The sequence below is a fragment of the Camelina sativa genome, chromosome 4, assembly GCF_030686135.1.
Source record: "Camelina sativa cultivar CO46 ecotype springtype chromosome 4, ASM3068613v1".
Classification (NCBI taxonomy): domain Eukaryota; kingdom Viridiplantae; phylum Streptophyta; class Magnoliopsida; order Brassicales; family Brassicaceae; genus Camelina; species Camelina sativa.
The window spans coordinates 3,703,339-3,720,222 of NC_141883.1; the positions used below are offsets into that span (position 1 = coordinate 3,703,339).

Here is a 16,884-nt window from a genome sequence, read left to right on the forward strand (position 1 = left end):
AGATAAAAGCATATGAGTAATGGCTAATGGGTGCATTTGGATTAACATAGCCAGTTGTTGCAAACTTGCAATGGTGTAGCATTGTAATGGTCAAAACAGTTAAATAATTGAAATCGTTGACGAAACAAAAATTAAGTAGGAATTTATCGAACCTCACAGGATCCTTCTCTCTATGTCTTTGTCTGAACTTTGAATTTCCAAAATTTGTTGTCTTAGCTTTTTGGTGTGGTCTAAATACATTGGACTGGACAGGACAGTGGTGAGTGGACGTATGGGATTTTTCTTTTATTTTTTTTTAAAAGGGTCAGATTAATTAATAATTTTACTATCAATAAAAAAAATCAACTATCCATTTTTTTGGACAAAACAACTATCCATTTATTTATGATAAAAGTTTTTAGCTCTGATTGGTAACCAATTTGTAATCAGTTGACAGGTTAATTTTTTTTTTTCTGTAAAAAATATCAAAGAAAAATCTCACCAAATAGGAAAAATGTAAGAAATACAACATATCTCAAATGAAGACATTGATCTGGCAGTAAATGGAACAAAGATGTACAAATTATGTGGAAACATATACCTTTTTAGTTATGGAACAACATTGTTGTCGGTTGTCACCACTGCCCTAACTCCTAAAAATTCTTAAATTCCAACCAGAATTTATTTTTTGTTATTTTTATTATGTTTTGTGTATATTTTACTTAATTTTGCTTTTATCTTATAATTAATTATCTTAATGTTATATTTGACGAAGTGGTCAGAGTATTGCGGTTAGTTTTTGAGATCTAAAAATTAATTTTTTTTTAAAATCTCAATTTTATTGGATCTTTGATTGCTACAATATGTGAGATGGTTCTGATTAAGTTCGATTGGCCAACATCTTTGAAAGTTGTTGCGGCTCCGCTTACATGCTTTGTTTTGTTCCTCAGATTCACACAATTTCCGTAGGTAAAGGTTGTCTAGTCTCTCATACATGTTCTTGATCGAGTGTATTCAATTCTCGTACCCAGAACAAAACACAATAGGATCTTTTTCTTTATGTCTTTGTCTGAACTTTGAATTTCCAAAATTTGTTGTCTTGACTTTTTGGTGTGGTCTAAATACATTGGACTGACAGTGTACGTATGGGATTTTTCTTTTATTATTCTCAAAAAGGGTCAGATTAATTAAGATATAATCAGAATAAACAATTAATTCTAGATTTACTATTGTAGTACTTGGCAAATTAAAAATTAAAAATTAAAAACTAAAAACTAATCATCATAGGAAATTTATATTTCTAATAATCGATCAAATTCTAAAGACAACAATAAAATAAAAAATACATGAATTTAATCTAAAAAAATTACTGTATGTACAAAACATTTGCGTGTGTGTGTGAAATAAAATTACAGAAGCCTTTTCTGGCAAGGAATCTCAAGAAAAGAAAACCCTAGTCTCCAAGTTAGAGATATACGCTATAGCATATATTTACAGAGAAACAAATCTATACTCTTCAGATACCAACAAGATCCTTATAGATCTGATCGTGAAACCTAGCGGAGCGCCGTACACTTGCGGCTCTTCTCGCGGTGTATCCGACGGTGGTGGGTCTAATCGACCTCTGCCTCACCATCTCAACGAACTCTGGATCATTAGAGTGACCCTCGTACCGTATCCACTGAATCATTTGATGGTATTTAGGGAAAAACCTCATTTGCACTGACTTGTAGACGAAGTATGGGATCAAAGCGAAGATCATGACGAATAAAGTGGTGAGCCAGTAGGAAGGAGCAGGAGCTAGGGCTTCGAGGAAGACCTTGTATGCATCGGATGAGAAACTTGGGGTCATAGCTCCATAGATCATGAGGAAGATGTACCAGAAGGCTATCGATCCCCAAATCACAATGTGTTGGACCCAAGTGAAGTAACTTATTGCTAAAGCCATCTGGAGATTGACGACCCATACGACGCAAGTGTACATTGTTCCACCGAGAATTTCTCGGCCTGCGGTCTTGCCATTGGAGTCAAATAGTTGGTGTTTTAGAGATTCCTTGCAGAGGAAGAAAATGGCCAGAGCGCTTACGAATCCATTTAACATCCATCCTATAATCCTTTTCCAGCTGAAGAGAATGTTCTGCACACCTTCTTGGTATAGCAATGGAAACTGCCATTAACAAAGAAAAAAGGGTAAGTGACTGTAGCAGGGGTTAAAAAAGGGTAATTCTTATTCTTTAAGCCTACCTTGTAACAGAAGCGAGCTGAGACGTCCTGATCAAAGACTCCAAGGGCAATGACAGGGAGGGAAGAGAAAAAGACGTTGAAAAGAGAAAGGAACCAGTCGTTGTATGCAGGTTGTCCCGAGAAGGAAGTGTAAGCTTCATATAAGAACACTGTGACTCCGAATGTGATGTTCTTGTAAAAGAAGTAACAAATCTGCAAAGGCGAAAACGCAGGGTAAGAGAATGATGGAGACGAATGGGGTAATCAGAGAGAAGTTTCAGTCTATTTTACCATGGATGCGATTCTGCTGTAACACCAATGACCATGGACTAACAATAAACGTTCTAGATATCGGAATTGCGCAATGGCGATATCACTAGACATCACTGCTTGCATTCCTTCAACACCGCTAATACCAACACCAATGTCTGCTTCTTGAAGCATTCCTACATCGTTTGCTCCATCGCCAATTGCTAAGGTTGTCTTTCCAGTTCCGGATTTAACCAACCGTGTAACCTAGAATACCCGAATATAATTGTTAGAATTGAAACTGGAGGATAAAAAACATGAGAAATGTCATCAAGATTTAGAGATTGTACCAATGCTTTTTGTTTAGGTGATGATCTACAGCAAATCACAGAGGCACAACCAGTGGCAAGATCAAGAAACGTTTTCTTGATTTCATCCTCGAGTGCATAGGTTAGAGATTTGCCATCAATGATCAAAGCAAATGCTTCAGAGCTCGCTCCTGATTCAGCGAGTAAAGCCTTTCCTGCTTGTAGTTGCATCACAACGCTTTCTCTTGATGCCAATTCGATTTCGTCTTTGCCTCCAGATTTCTCTAGAGATTTGATTTGAGGTGTCTCAAGATTTATGATGATCTGTTTCATCTCTTGTCTTAGTAAACTAGAAGCAAATCTGCAATAGAAGATTTTGAAGTCAGTAACCAAAAAACACACACACAAGAATAAGAACATTAATGTTTTCAGACAGATTCAAGATTCAATACCCAATATTGATAGCTGTTTCCATCTTGTCTCCAGTTAGAACCCAAATCTTGATTCCAGCTTGAGCAAGTTTGTCAATACATTCCGGGACCTGAAACACACATCAATGAAAACCATTAATTCCAAAAACCTTAACCTCGTAGCTTTATATAGTATTTCATTAAAGTCATACCCCATTCTGAAGTTTGTCCTCAACAGCAGTAGCACCAAGGAGAATAAGGTCGCGCTCCATCCTATCCGTGATTTCGTCGATCAAAGTCTCACGATCTTCACTCACCGAAGCTTTAGCTTCATTGAAATTCTTGTTGAACTCTATGTACTCATTCTCATCAACCTCACGGTACGCAAGTATCAGAGTCCTTAGACCTGCATCTGCATATTGGTTTACATGTTCTTGTGTTTTCGCCTCGAATTGACGACCGTGCTTTGCAAGTCTTTCGAACATTACACTAGAAACAGAACACACAACACACAACAAAATCAGCGTTAGTTAAAGTCTTTCGAACAAGGTTTCAAACTATGTTTCAGTCTTACTTGTCAGCTCCTTTAGACAACAGCAAAAGCTTCCCGTCATCGTCTCTTACAATAACAGACATCCTCTTCCTCGTACTATTGAACTCAAGAACGTTTAGTAACCTATAAACCCTGCAGCACGAACAGAGGAAAACATGAGTTAAGAGAAATCGCAACCTTACATCAAAAACAAGTGAGTCTGAAAAAACGAACCTTTCTATTTTTTCCCCTGATGCAAGATCCAATTCACGAAACGAGATTCCATTTTGTGTCCGGTTAAAGAACTCAAAACCAAACTCTCGAGCTGCAACTACAAAGGCAGCTTCATCAGGAGACTCAGCTTCATAAGAGACATTCCCAGTCTCTTCATCAGTCTCAGGTATAGCCGTGTGACACACAGCAAGCAATCTAAAAAACTTCTGCAACACGGAAGCTTGAGGCTGCCTAACCCAATTCCCATTCATAACCCTTTCATCCACAAAGTTAAACCCTTTAATCTTAGGAGCAGAACTGTCAACAACAACATCCAAATCTTCATTAACCAAAGGCGAACCACCGCTTCTCACAGCCATAGCTCTCTCAACCTCAGTTATACCACGTCCATAAGCAGTACCAGCGATAGAACACTTGATAAACTCCATTGAGTTGCAAGTCAAAGTCCCGGTTTTGTCAGATAGAATTGTATCAACCATACCAAGCTCTTCATTCAAATTCGAAGTCCGTGCCTGCGCTGGTTTATCAGTTTCTTCATAATACATATGAATGTCCCTATTGATGAAAATGCTCTGAAGCACTTTAACAATCTCAATGGAAACGTAAAGCGAAATGGGAATGAAGTAACTGTAAAGCATCACGGCTGTGAAGAAGTGGTAAATTGCAGCCATTGGAGCTCTCTCCGGATCAAAGAAGATATCTGCATCATCTGGTTTCAAATACCATCTCTCTGTTCTTCCGTTCTTGACTTTATCCTCTCTAGTCTCAACTCCAAAGATGATTGATCCAACGAATGACATTAGAAACACCAAACCAAACATTAGGTATATAATCTTGTCCATCTTCCTCTCAATCCTACTTCTCTTTGACGGTGGATCAGTTGAATTCTGAATCACCTGTTATTCAAATTTGGGTTTAACTCAAGAGTCCAAAACAGAGTGAGAGAACAGAGCAGATTTTAAAAAAGGTCGTACCTTTGTGTCATGTCCGGTGAAAACAACAGCTCCGTAGACATACTCTGTGTTTCTAAGCTTGGAATCACGTAGAAGAATCTGTTGAATCGACAATGGAAACCTCTCTTCTTCAAGAGCCAAAGTCCCAACAAACACATAAAGATTCACATTTGGATCTTCACATCTAACAAGTGCTTTGAAATCTTTGAAATCTGAATCTTGATTCAACAACGAAGAAGTCGCTTCAAGTCCTTGTTTCACTTTCAGATTCGTCTCTCCGTCGAGATTCATCGTCTCTACATAACAGATCGAGTCCTCGTAGCTCGACGACAGTAACAAAAGATCCGCCGGAAAAAACTCGTCTTTTTCAACTCTCACTATGTCACCTACTCTTAGATTGCTCCACTCTTCTTGCCGGAATATTCCATTCCCGTCGTGTACTTTGACCTTTCTGTTATTCACCTCAATATCCTAAAAAAAAATTAAATTTTGATTCATAAAGATCCATACTTTATGGAAGTTTTAATAAAAATCGAAACTTTATTTTTGTACCTAAAACTTGAATAGCAAAGTTTGACTTTTCTAGAGTAAAGATTGAGTTTTTAAGATCGGGCGGACCTGTTGTTTACGGCGCCAATCTTCGATACCTTCTTTAACCATTGTGGCGGAGATGACGAGAGCAAGAGGCAAGAGAGCACTAACGGCTCCATAAGGAGAGAGATCAGTCAACGACAAGACTCCGGTGACTAGAAAGTAGAAGTTAGCTACGCGGCGGAACTGCTCGAAGAGAGATTTAGGGAAGAAAGAAGCGACGGTGTATTTCGTTGACCGGACGTAATTTCCGGCGTAGTTCCGGCGTTCAGCTGCCGGAGAACCCGGTTCGTTACAATAGACAACACGAGAGAAACCGGGTCCTCCTATGTTGGAGTGATCCTCTTTGAAACTTGATTTGCCACAAGTGTAGGAATAGATCTTGCTTAGATGTAATCTTCTTCTTCTCCGACCAGGACCAGGACTAGGAGTACCACCAGCCATAGCTGCTTATAGTTACAAATCTCTCTTCTTGTCTGAAAATTTTGAGAAAAAACACAGAAGTGGTTTTGGAGTTTTAATTTAGAAAATACTTGGAGAACACACTTGGGTTAACGAATTAAAGAATGTTAGAAGAAATGTTGAAATCGTTAAGATATGAAAAAAATTGGGAAGATGGAGTCTTTTAAAAAATGTGTGAAGCTAAGAAGATTTTTTTTTTATAAAAGAGAACCAAACTTTGAACGACGACTTTGAATCGTAGTAACACTTTTGGCTCGTTTTCTTGACTTTTTTGACGGAGGTTTCTCTTATTTCTTTTTTTTTTTTTAAATAGAAAAGATATAATTGTCATGAGTATTGTTTGTTTCGAAAAGTATCAAAAATATGTACGCGGGTATTTTTTGCTTCTAGTTCTAGAATAGCGTAATTCAGTTGTATATTTTTTACCTTATTACTCTTGTTTGATCATTTCCTAAATGCATGGTTAAATTGGATAAATATAACGACTACAAGTCTACAATATGTCGTCAGTCCGTACAAAATACAATGGTGTAATTAGACTCTCTTGATAGTAAAACCAACTAGCTTGATTGAGTACTATTAAGGTTAAACTGATCGTAACATTTATGTTTTAGCTTATAGTTTTGTTCGAATATTAGAGGTCTAATTGCTAACACAAAATGACAAACTGTTAATAGACAGAAAATATGGTAAATAAGTACACAAATAATTAATTTTAATTTAAACTAACCATAGGGATTAGGGAATAAAGGAAAAAAAGGAACTTACAAATACAATTTAATAGTATCATTTTTAATAGTAATATTTTGATAATTACTAATAATTAAACGATATGTATCACATATTTGTAGCGATACAAAAATTATCAATCAAACCGCAAGTGTTTTAATGCGCAACGGAAGTAAGTTGCAATCCAGTTCATCGAATCATCAGAGCATTCACTGCACCGATCGTAGTGGGGTTATTGGTTTGAGATTTGAATAGAGTTTTGAAGACTTTAAATGTTATGTAGATTCTGTTATTATTAGATCGAAATTTTGTTAAACTTTATTAAAATTTAGAGTTATTAGTTTGTGATTTGTAAAAAGTTATTTAAAATTTGTGGGTTATTGGATTCATATTTTTATAAAGTCATTTAAATTTTTGTGTTATTCAATTAAAACAAAAGAATCTAGGATTATTAATGAATTCAATTATTGTGTTATTAGTTCATGATTTTATACACTTTTCACAAAATAAAGTCATGGAAAATATCACAAAAATACTGAGATTGTTTAAAATATTTTACAAGATTTTAGAAAACTAATCAACAAAATTATAGAACACTCTCTAATAATCCTTAAAAATCTTTCACTTATTCACATTTTATGATTTTGTTAAAGTCTTTATAAATTAGAATCCAATAACATCCCTTTATAAAATCATTATGTCAGGTCTCTAGAATAAAATACAGTACTCATTAGTTTTTGTTTGTTCTAGTATTTTGAGACAACAATAAAAAATAGAGAAATGACAATTATTAAGAGCTGGAAGAGGCGTAGCAATCGGTTGATTGCTGATCTATTTATTTATTTTTCTCTATTCGATTTCTCTTCCATTTCTCATGAGTCATGACATGGAAGCTTCTTGGAATTATTCTATTACTTTTCATATCCCGGAAATAACTGAAAATCAATCCTACTCATCGAGGTTTATGAGAATCTAACTATTGTACCATTTAAGTCATCTATAAGAAGTTTACTATCAATAAAAAAAATTCAACTAACCATTTCTCTATGATAAAAAGTTTTGTAATCAGTAGATATAGTTATTTGTTTATTAGAAAACTATTCGTTTTTTTGTATTTTCCTTTTTCTCCAATAAGTTAAATCTTTGTTTATTAGAAAAATAAAATAAAACTCTATAAAAAAATTATTGATAGATTTTAGAGACAGAATAATACATCACTTTTATGAAAAGGATAAATTAAAAAACTACTCAAAATTTACTACTAAATTTAATTTTTAAAAGACGAAATAAATATAAAATATTATATTTCGTTGGACCAATGTTTAGACCCGTGAGTCAATATTAGAATGTTAATCCAATATCATTAAGTATGAAACCAGTTCATTAAACGTTGTTCATGTGATATTTTATCAATCACACATGCATACCATTCATCTACTTGTATTATTATCATCATCTCTGGCTTCGCGACCATTCCAACTTCTAACATCATTGTCTATCTCTATAAATGAGTACTATAATATACTAATATATCAACACATTATTGCTTTGACTATAAAATGTGCCGCATTATAATTTTAAAATAGTGGTTAGAACTTTTTTGAAATTTAATCATTTAATACTATTAGCTTTGTTGAAATTAGGTTTCTTGGATAATGTAAATTTCACTAACCCATTAAGAGGTTAGTGAAATTAACCGATTTCGGAAGTAACCACTTGTTTAGACAATGGTGATATAAGCGTTTCAAATTAACTTAGAAATACTCTTACAGAGTAGTACACACCAACGTGGTTGTTAATCTTGACGTACCTTTCTTCAATATCTAGAACCAAACTAATTCAATATAATCAGACGATGTCGACCATGTCACTACTTAAGTTTTTTATATAGTATGAATTTAAAAAAGATAATGTTCCGTCGTCATTAAATTCTAGAAATAATAATCTTTTGCAATACAATAGGGTGAATAGTTGACTTTCGAAGTATTCTTGACTTCCTTAACACGTGACTTTGTAATCATCCATGACGTCATGGATTTACGTTTTGGGATTTAAAAAAAAAGATTGGAATAAAAAAAGCTTCTAGATATCATAAATGAAGAAAGTTCATATGACCTGTGACAGCCATTAATGAACAAAAAAATAAAAATCAACGGTGACATACATTTTATATTTCTACCGATAGTATAAGGATATTTATGTTGTTGTGGTTTGGATATAGATGTAACAAAATGATGTCAGAGACAAAACAGGGAATACCTAAGGATAGTTGAAATAATTTTAAACTTTAGTTGATACTTGATACTGTAATATAATTGATTTTATATGTCCATAACGTTTACCTTGGCAAAACATTGAGATTCCCTTTTATCATTGTAGCAAAAGCTTTAAATAAAAACTTGCCTATTCTATTGGAAAAGCCCTTTCGGATCATATACAACAAAGGTGAATATACACGTTAGACCCAATTGTTGGAATCAAATCATCGATTAATAGCTAAATTAGTAAGAGAGGTGAAGAAGAAATCCGGAACGGAAAGAAAGAAGAAAAGACGATAAAGGAAGAAGAAGGAAGTCGTTGTCGTAGTGGTGGAAAAATGATATTGGGCCTCTGTGCTTAATAATCCCATCAACATTAGTAGATATTTTGTGTCTTATAAACCATAGGTTAAATGAGTAGTATATATATGTGATGGATGTAAGTTGTATAGCCTTATCCAAAAAAAAGGGGTTTAAGCTTTTAACATTTGTTCTAAATCGGCTAAACCTACAAGATCAACACCAATAAGAGTAAAATGGGATTGCCGCTTCACTGATTGACAGACGGAAGCCCAATGAAAAATCCAAAATCATTAGAATTTTAAGAACACGATTCATTAGGTTGTACATTAACTGGTCTAGTCATCCAACCTAATAATATAACAGGCACAAGATTCAAATACAAACATTATATTTTGAAACAATCAAAAACTTGTGAAGTAACGCTTACTCGTTTTATAACGATGGAAACCGAGGAGTGTGTCACATATGAATGAACTAAGGTCTTATCTAGTTTTGTGAGTGTTGATACGTTTAAGGTTTAAATCATCACTAAGCGCATAAAGTTGGTTACCGTAATCATCTTTAAGATGTCATGGGTTAAATTAATGATAACTTACTTCCATTTTGATTTTTCGTAGTAGGGTTTGTGTTTTTGATTTTTAGAAATTGCAACTATAGTGGAGTGGACACAAGATATTATACCAATTACCAACTATACTTTCTTCAATATAAAATAAGACAAATGAATGATGAAAATTGACAATAACGTAGCTTGTATATATATCTTACACTTGCGTTATACATAGTTAAATAAACACATAGATTAAAAGGTGTCACAAGTTCCTTAGAGCTAAGTAAGCAAGAACCCTATAAAGAAGCAACATAATGGCAAGGGCCAAAACATCCCACATCATATTCCCAATCATCAAATTCTTAATCCCTTCATAATTCATAACACTACAATGCAACCCCGATCCACATTCATAAACCTCATCCCATGTGTATTGAACCCCAACAAGAAGCTTGTAGCAATAATGACTAAACGAAACATACTTCAACCACGCGATGAATCCTGGTATATGTTGAATATAGTATCCTCCGGCTAGTAAGAAAACTAGCATTAACACCGAAGACAATGTCGCTGCTTTCTTTGCGTCCATCAAGATTGCTCCAAGAGCTAACCCTACGCCTTGAGCCACTAGAACATTGTAGAGAACGATCATAAGAGTCATGAGGAATGTGGTTAAAGATGGCTTAAGACCTCCCATCCAATATGTGATTGTGACAAAGATCGTTGGAAGAATTAGTTCCATTGGTAAATCGCCAACTGTTCTTGCTATGTAGTAAGAGGAGAGTCTGTAGATTCCGGAGGATCGCTCTTTTATAAGCATTGGTCTTTCTTGAGGGAAAGTGAAAATGGCGTTGAAGAGAGGGAAGAATCCCCAGAAGATCGAGAAAAAGAACAGTAAACCCACCTGTAATTAATAGTGAAGAAGAATATTAATGAGGTAATATATGCGTTTTATTATACGTTAAATTATTTTATTTTAGTTTTCCTCATGTTCGTGTCACAATGAATAGTGTGTTCTTTTTTGTTAAATGCACTTTATTCTAAAGAAATGTAATAGTATTATTTTATACTATTCTCTATCTATAACCCAACAATCAATATTGTGTGATCATGTTTCTACATGTATACTTTCAATTTTAAAAGAAATTTAGTAAAATATATTGTATTTGCTGCCAAAAAAATAAAAGTATGTTCTTATTTAATGCCAACTTTAAAATATTTATGTTAAAGAAATCGAAATTCTAATGCCATGGTTTACTTTTTTTTCTTACCTGATCTTGTATATGGAAAACGCGGGAATGCCACCACAAGAGACCAGAAAGTAAAGAAACTGACATGACCATAAATATTCTAAGTCCTGAAAATGATTCATGACTTCTCTCCTTTAAACCTCGTTTCAGTAGAACTGAGAATTGCATCCACCAACTCGTTGGCCATCGATCTTCAGAAAATCCAAAAACAATGTCGTTATGATAAATGAAATCAACAAACAAAAAAATCAAGTGTTATTACATAACGACTTGACCAGACTTACTTGTTAATGACTTTGTCCCCGATCTAGTGATCGTTTGATCTTGGGGAAATGTTCTTGAAACCTCTTCTTTCAAAGGTGGATATAAGTTCTTTTTGTAAGACGAAATTAACGATTGTTTCACTGAGTTTTGTTCTTCGAGCCGATCTAATCTTCCATTTATTTCGACTTGATCACAATATTGTCTTGTATCCGAAGTAATTCCTGCCAAAAAAAAAAATGTATATATTTCCAATCATTGTTAAATAACAAGAACTGTATATACTATATAGTCAAAACCACATGATTTATCCCACTATTAACAAACCTTTTCTTTCTCTTTCAAGATTGATTTAAATTAAGAAAGCAAAAACCTTTTGTAATAAATATCCAAAGAATAGGATAGAATTGTCGTTGTCACATATCTCATGATGCACGAGCAAATAAAAAGAAAGTGTTTAACTTTACACCCGAACTTAGCTGTTTAAAATTTTTTTCCCTTTTCAAACTTAAAACATAAATGTATTTCGAATAGATTTTGTACCTACCAATTGATTGGGACATGTAACGGTTTGTATATTAGTGGTGTAGCCGTGTTATATACTTCAGATTCAAATCAAGTAGTATGCGTCAATCGTCATGCGTGTATGAGTATATATAGACGATAATTAGAAACAATAATATAATTTAGTACCTACCGTTAGCAAGATCAAGCACAAAATCAGCCGGATTAACGAAACTCGAACCGGGTTGATACCCAATAGAACCAAAATACTCCATGACCCGACCCGAATCTCCACTATAAATCGGACATCCTTCCGATAAAACCAACACTTTATCGAACATTCGATAAAGCCGACTCGAAGGCTGATGAATCGTCGTTACCACAGTCCGGCCGCCACGTGCCAGCGATCTCAAGGTGGCCACTATACGTGCTGCCGTGGTCGAATCAAGACCCGACGTTGGCTCATCAAGAAGCAACAAACTCGGGTTCACAAGCATTTCTTGGCCGATACTTACCCGTTTTCTTTCCCCACCCGAAATTCCTCGGATTAACCCGCCTCCTACTACGCTGTGACAACACCGGGTCAACCCAAGATCCGAAACCACCTTCTCGGCCTGCTCTAGTTTCTCTTTCCGGGTCAGTTCTTTTGGTAAACGAAGCAAAGCCGTGTACGTTAGCGTCTCCATGACCGTTAAGTGTGGGTAGAGAACGTCGTCTTGTGTAACGAACCCTGTCTTCCGTTTAACGTAGCTTGTAAACGGGGTTCCGTTATAGCTAACGGTTCCGGATAGCTTCCCTTGTAAACGTCCGGCTAACGCCGTTACAAGCGTAGTTTTGCCACTCCCTGATGGACCAAGCATTGCTAGTAACTCCCCTGGTTTGACTATACCGCTTACACCGTTAAGGATTAATCGGTTCGGTTTTGGTTCTTGTGAACCGAACCAATAGCTTCCTTTCTCGGTTTGTGATTTAATACTGTACGTCAACTCTTCAAACTGCATTATATAAACACAAATGAAAAACAAAACTGAGAAAAAGACAATACATGACTTAAGATCTATGTATGAATTATTAACTTAACGACCTTGAGGGTTATAGGACGTAAAGATTGACGCAGAACTGAAGATTGTCTTGATTGGTTACTCGGACCGTCGTGGTCTTCGTCGTCAAGGCATGGGATAACATGACTTGGAGAGCTAAACCGGTTTTCTTGAACCGGACTAGTTTCATGTCGGTTTGCACCCGGTGTTTTCGAAAACCTAGATTCTTTCTCATTAGGAGGCATCATCTAGAGAGGGATGAAGAAGAGAAAGATTTGGTTGTGTTGAGTTGAGAAGTTCACATGTAATGTGATGTGTATATAAAGGAAAGAAGTGGGGACTCTCTCTTACTATGGAGGGAAAATTAAGTAGGAGAGAGTATATACTTTATTCATAGCGCAATTAATTCATTTTCTACTTTTAAAATACATATAATGTCAACTTAATTATCTGTAAACTGATAAGTATTCTTCAATACAATACATACATCACTAAACTTCTATAGTTCTATGTCCTATCTAAGAATTAAGAAAAAGAAAAAAAAATGATATATGATTATAACTATTTTCAATGGAAAGGTTGTGTAGCCAACTATATTTGTCTTGTATATCAATCTATATTATTCTCGTTTCATTTTCTCGTGTTAATCTAACTTTGTGTAGTAATAGCTCACTAGAACGAACAAACTAGTAGGTTACATATTATGGTCTCTTATTCTTGCATTCGTTTCGTTACAGATGTTCTTTTACTATTTTATTTTCACATATAAGTAAAAAGTATTCATTAATATAGTTTTATACGTAGTGATTTAGTCTCTAAGTATGTACGCATATATAACGTCTGAAAGTATAAAACGATATTTTATAATAAAATAAAAAGATTTTACAACGAAAAGAGGTAGTAGTAGTATTAGATATTGTATTAAAATAATGTTAGTCGGCATGAAATTATGAAATTCTGGCATATTCGAAAATTAATTTGCATTTTTTTTTGGACAAAAAATTAATTTGCATTTTAAGGCATGAAGCCCGAGCAAGAAAAACTACAATTAATGAACAAAAAGCTTAATTTTTCTTGAACACGTAGCATGTTTGTGACGTCATAGTATGGAGAAAACATAAAAGTCTTTTTTGAGAGTGACAAAAGCAAAGCATTTTTACTTTGTTTCTGGTCCATAATCTATATAAACCATACATGATAATCCTACTTGATCATATGACTCAAATGCACCTATAGGAGTTAGTAGCATTTCTACTTTATTTTTTTTAATTAACATCAGATATTTATTCGTGCGATTCGCTGAATTAAATGAGGAAACGTAGCTCGAAAAAAGAAGAAGAAATGAGCATTATTGTGAAATAAAGTAGTTGGATTTGACACCAAAACAGAAAGCTAAGAATATTACAGAACAAAGTTATGCTTCATTGCGACACATTTCTTCTAGAGATTCTATTCAAAGATCAGCCTAACCAATACAGCTGTATATATATACCACAATTTTCTTTCCCACCTTTAGTTACAATTTACTGAATACCCCTAAACGCTATTTTCTTACACGTTATAATTATTTTATAACACGTATATTTGCTTACATTCTTTATCTTATTATTTTTTAATGTCTTTAGTTTAAATACGAATAAACAAAAAAGAGTTTTAGAGACTTCAAAAGTTTCAAAGTCTGAAATCTTGTGGAAAACAATAAAAACTCTCCCAAATATGATTTATAAGAAGCTCCATTTAACTAAGCTTTCCGACGCCGGTGGAGTTGCTGTTCGCCGGTGTCGGGATTTCACCGGCTCATCTCTTTATCGTCTTGGATCTATTTATCCTAGCTTTCTCTTTTACAAATTTTTTCCTCAATTTTTATTTTTGCTTAACCTTTTTTTGATTCTTTTTGCCTCTGCCTCCTACCCAAAACTCAACCAGTGTACGCTTCCGCTGATCTGTCTTTCACCGGAGAAACTCCACTTCAACCCTTCCTCACTTTGGCGTTTGATTGAGAAACTAGGGTTTTTCCTAGTGGATCTAGTTTTCCAAATTGATTCAATTCATGGCCACTATCTAGTTCCGCTGATCCCTCAAGCACATGAGAAGATTCTTGCATCGCAAATCTCTCTGACAGGCTCGGGCAGACATCTCTTTCAGTCCTCATTTTGGCAAGCGGTTATAAATCTAGGGTTCTCCCCAGTGGACCTAGATTCCACCCTTGAATCAAACCATGACCACCGGCTATTCCTTTCGATATGTCACTCAACGGAGGAGCTCTCTGCCCCGCAAAGCTCTCTGCCGTGTACGGTCAGCCACCACACTCATCTCTCTCACTGGTCTCTGTTTGTGATCTCATCTATTGGCCCGTTAAGCTATTCAAACGCAAAGCCCTCAACCTATAAACCCATGTGCAAAAACTCTGAACTTCAACTAAACCCGATTTCAAGTTTCGTTAGATTTGATGGATGTAAGAATGTTCAACATAAATTACATCTTCTATCGATACCCCTGTCTTGGGTCAACTATTATCAACTGCAAATCCTGGTCCGGATTAAGTCCTCGAAGAATTCTGTTCATCAAAGCTCAAACCTTTCGGGACCTCCGGTTCTAGTCTCTAGCCACACCAAAGAAAACGGTGGTTACCGACACTTCAACAATTCCCTTTCTCCATGCCCTGCGATCACCGAGCCTTGTCATGCCCAATCTATTAATCTCGGGAATACCCTCCACTCAATTGCTGCTCAATATCTAAATCCATGTAAGTCCATTTATAATCCTTTGTCCCATGTGTTGAAGCCATATTTTAGCCAATTGTGTGATAAAGATTACACTCTCTATGGAATCCGTTTGGGGACTTATTCATCATTGTTGCTTTGGCTTCGATTTAATTCTCTAAGAATCATGGCATTTGTATCTCGTTTGGCTTTGTTTGTTGAACCCTCTTGCTGGATGCTGGCTGACATATGGATCCTAATTAGTGGCCTCTTTGGTTACGGCTTTGTTTCGTCCAAGGCCAGTCTTCATCCTGTGGCGATTTTTGCATCTACCAGCAAGCTCCAGAGAACTCCCAACCACTCTCGACCTATCGTCAAGTTCCTTCCCCGTGTACTCCAACCGGTAAGAAGCCAAGCTTTGACACCCTCTAAAACGCCAAATTGTCTTATGACTGTGGCTATTTCCTCATCCACTGATTTGTTCATGGAAGAGCATGTCGGCAATCTTGACCTCACATGTACCAAGTTCTTTCAAAAATTTGGTTCAAAGCTCTCAAAAATCTCTTGTCGATTAATTTTATCTCTGCTTTATCTTATTGCTGTTTTGGCATTGGGGAATACCTTTTTATCTTGTAGCTAAAATAATGTTTGTAGGAACCTTATCTCTTTTGAGTAATAAATCATGTTTGATAAAAAAAAAATAGATATCATGTGGAAAAAGACTACTACGACACGAACACATAAGAAATATTTAAAAGCTATTGAAAATTGCATTCAAGGAACAAAACTCATGAATATATATATATATATATATTTGTGCAAAAACTCATGAATATATAAGCTATTGAAAATTTACACTTCTATGAGCAAAATTGTAATACTCTTTTTGTATGAAGCAGACTAATAGGGGTTTAGTATGAATTTACTCAAAACAATGAAAATCATTTGACCATATATAGGTTGAATCGTATGCTTTTCCAAAACAATATAGATTGAAATTATTCTTGTCAATGAGAAAAAGAAAGGAAAATGAAAGTGTTATCCTTTTATCCTATTCTTTTCCACACACAAAAAAAATGAGGAAAAACGAAAAAAAACAAAAAAAAGTTACCTAGTCCTTATTTTGGATGGGAGAGAGATGTTACCCCAAAAGCTTTAAAAGAATCTGATTCAATGAAGTATTATTGTTTTTATGGAGAAAAAACTTACGACTCACTGCATGAGGTAATATTATTCATCCAAAATGGAGTAAAAGGGATCATATGCAAAACTATAGTCTATATAGAATAATATTACACGATATATAAACACGGTCAATTGTCATAAATCATAATTAAAGTTCGTAT

At 35.0% G+C, this 16,884-nt stretch overlaps 2 protein-coding genes across 2 annotated transcripts; both read right to left on the reverse strand.

The window, feature by feature from the left end:
• Nucleotides 1-1,310: 1,310 nt before the first annotated feature.
• LOC104779748 (phospholipid-transporting ATPase 10-like) lies at nt 1,311-6,230 on the reverse strand. Its single transcript, XM_010504135.3, has 10 exons — nt 5,507-6,230; nt 4,910-5,359; nt 3,936-4,831; nt 3,744-3,854; nt 3,382-3,658; nt 3,212-3,300; nt 2,802-3,120; nt 2,494-2,718; nt 2,224-2,415; nt 1,311-2,146 (listed from the first exon to the last, which is right to left on the reverse strand). Exons 1-10 carry the CDS (start codon nt 5,921-5,923, stop codon nt 1,496-1,498), a joined length of 3,627 nt encoding a protein of 1,208 aa, XP_010502437.1. The 5' UTR covers nt 5,924-6,230; the 3' UTR covers nt 1,311-1,495.
• Nucleotides 6,231-9,957: 3,727 nt separating this feature from the next.
• On the reverse strand, nt 9,958-13,168 carry LOC104779750 (ABC transporter G family member 21-like). Its single transcript, XM_010504137.3, has 5 exons — nt 12,881-13,168; nt 11,990-12,791; nt 11,316-11,516; nt 11,053-11,222; nt 9,958-10,685 (listed from the first exon to the last, which is right to left on the reverse strand). Exons 1-5 carry the CDS (start codon nt 13,082-13,084, stop codon nt 10,044-10,046), a joined length of 2,019 nt encoding a protein of 672 aa, XP_010502439.1. The 5' UTR covers nt 13,085-13,168; the 3' UTR covers nt 9,958-10,043.
• Nucleotides 13,169-16,884: the final 3,716 nt, after the last annotated feature.

Coding starts and splice junctions, on each gene's coding strand:
- LOC104779748 (XM_010504135.3), bottom strand. CDS start 5,923: ATGGCTGGTGGTACTCCTAGTCCTGGTCCTGGTCGGAGAAGAAGAAGA. Junction 3,301..3,381: donor AGGACAAACTTCAGAATGGG/GTATGACTTTAA, acceptor TGTGTGTTTCAG/GTCCCGGAATGTATTGACAA. Junction 2,416..2,493: donor ACAGCAGAATCGCATCCATG/GTAAAATAGACT, acceptor TCGCCTTTGCAG/ATTTGTTACTTCTTTTACAA.
- LOC104779750 (XM_010504137.3), bottom strand. CDS start 13,084: ATGATGCCTCCTAATGAGAAAGAATCTAGGTTTTCGAAAACACCGGGT. Junction 11,223..11,315: donor GGGGACAAAGTCATTAACAA/GTAAGTCTGGTC, acceptor GATTTTCTGAAG/ATCGATGGCCAACGAGTTGG. Junction 10,686..11,052: donor TTTTCCATATACAAGATCAG/GTAAGAAAAAAA, acceptor TATTAATTACAG/GTGGGTTTACTGTTCTTTTT.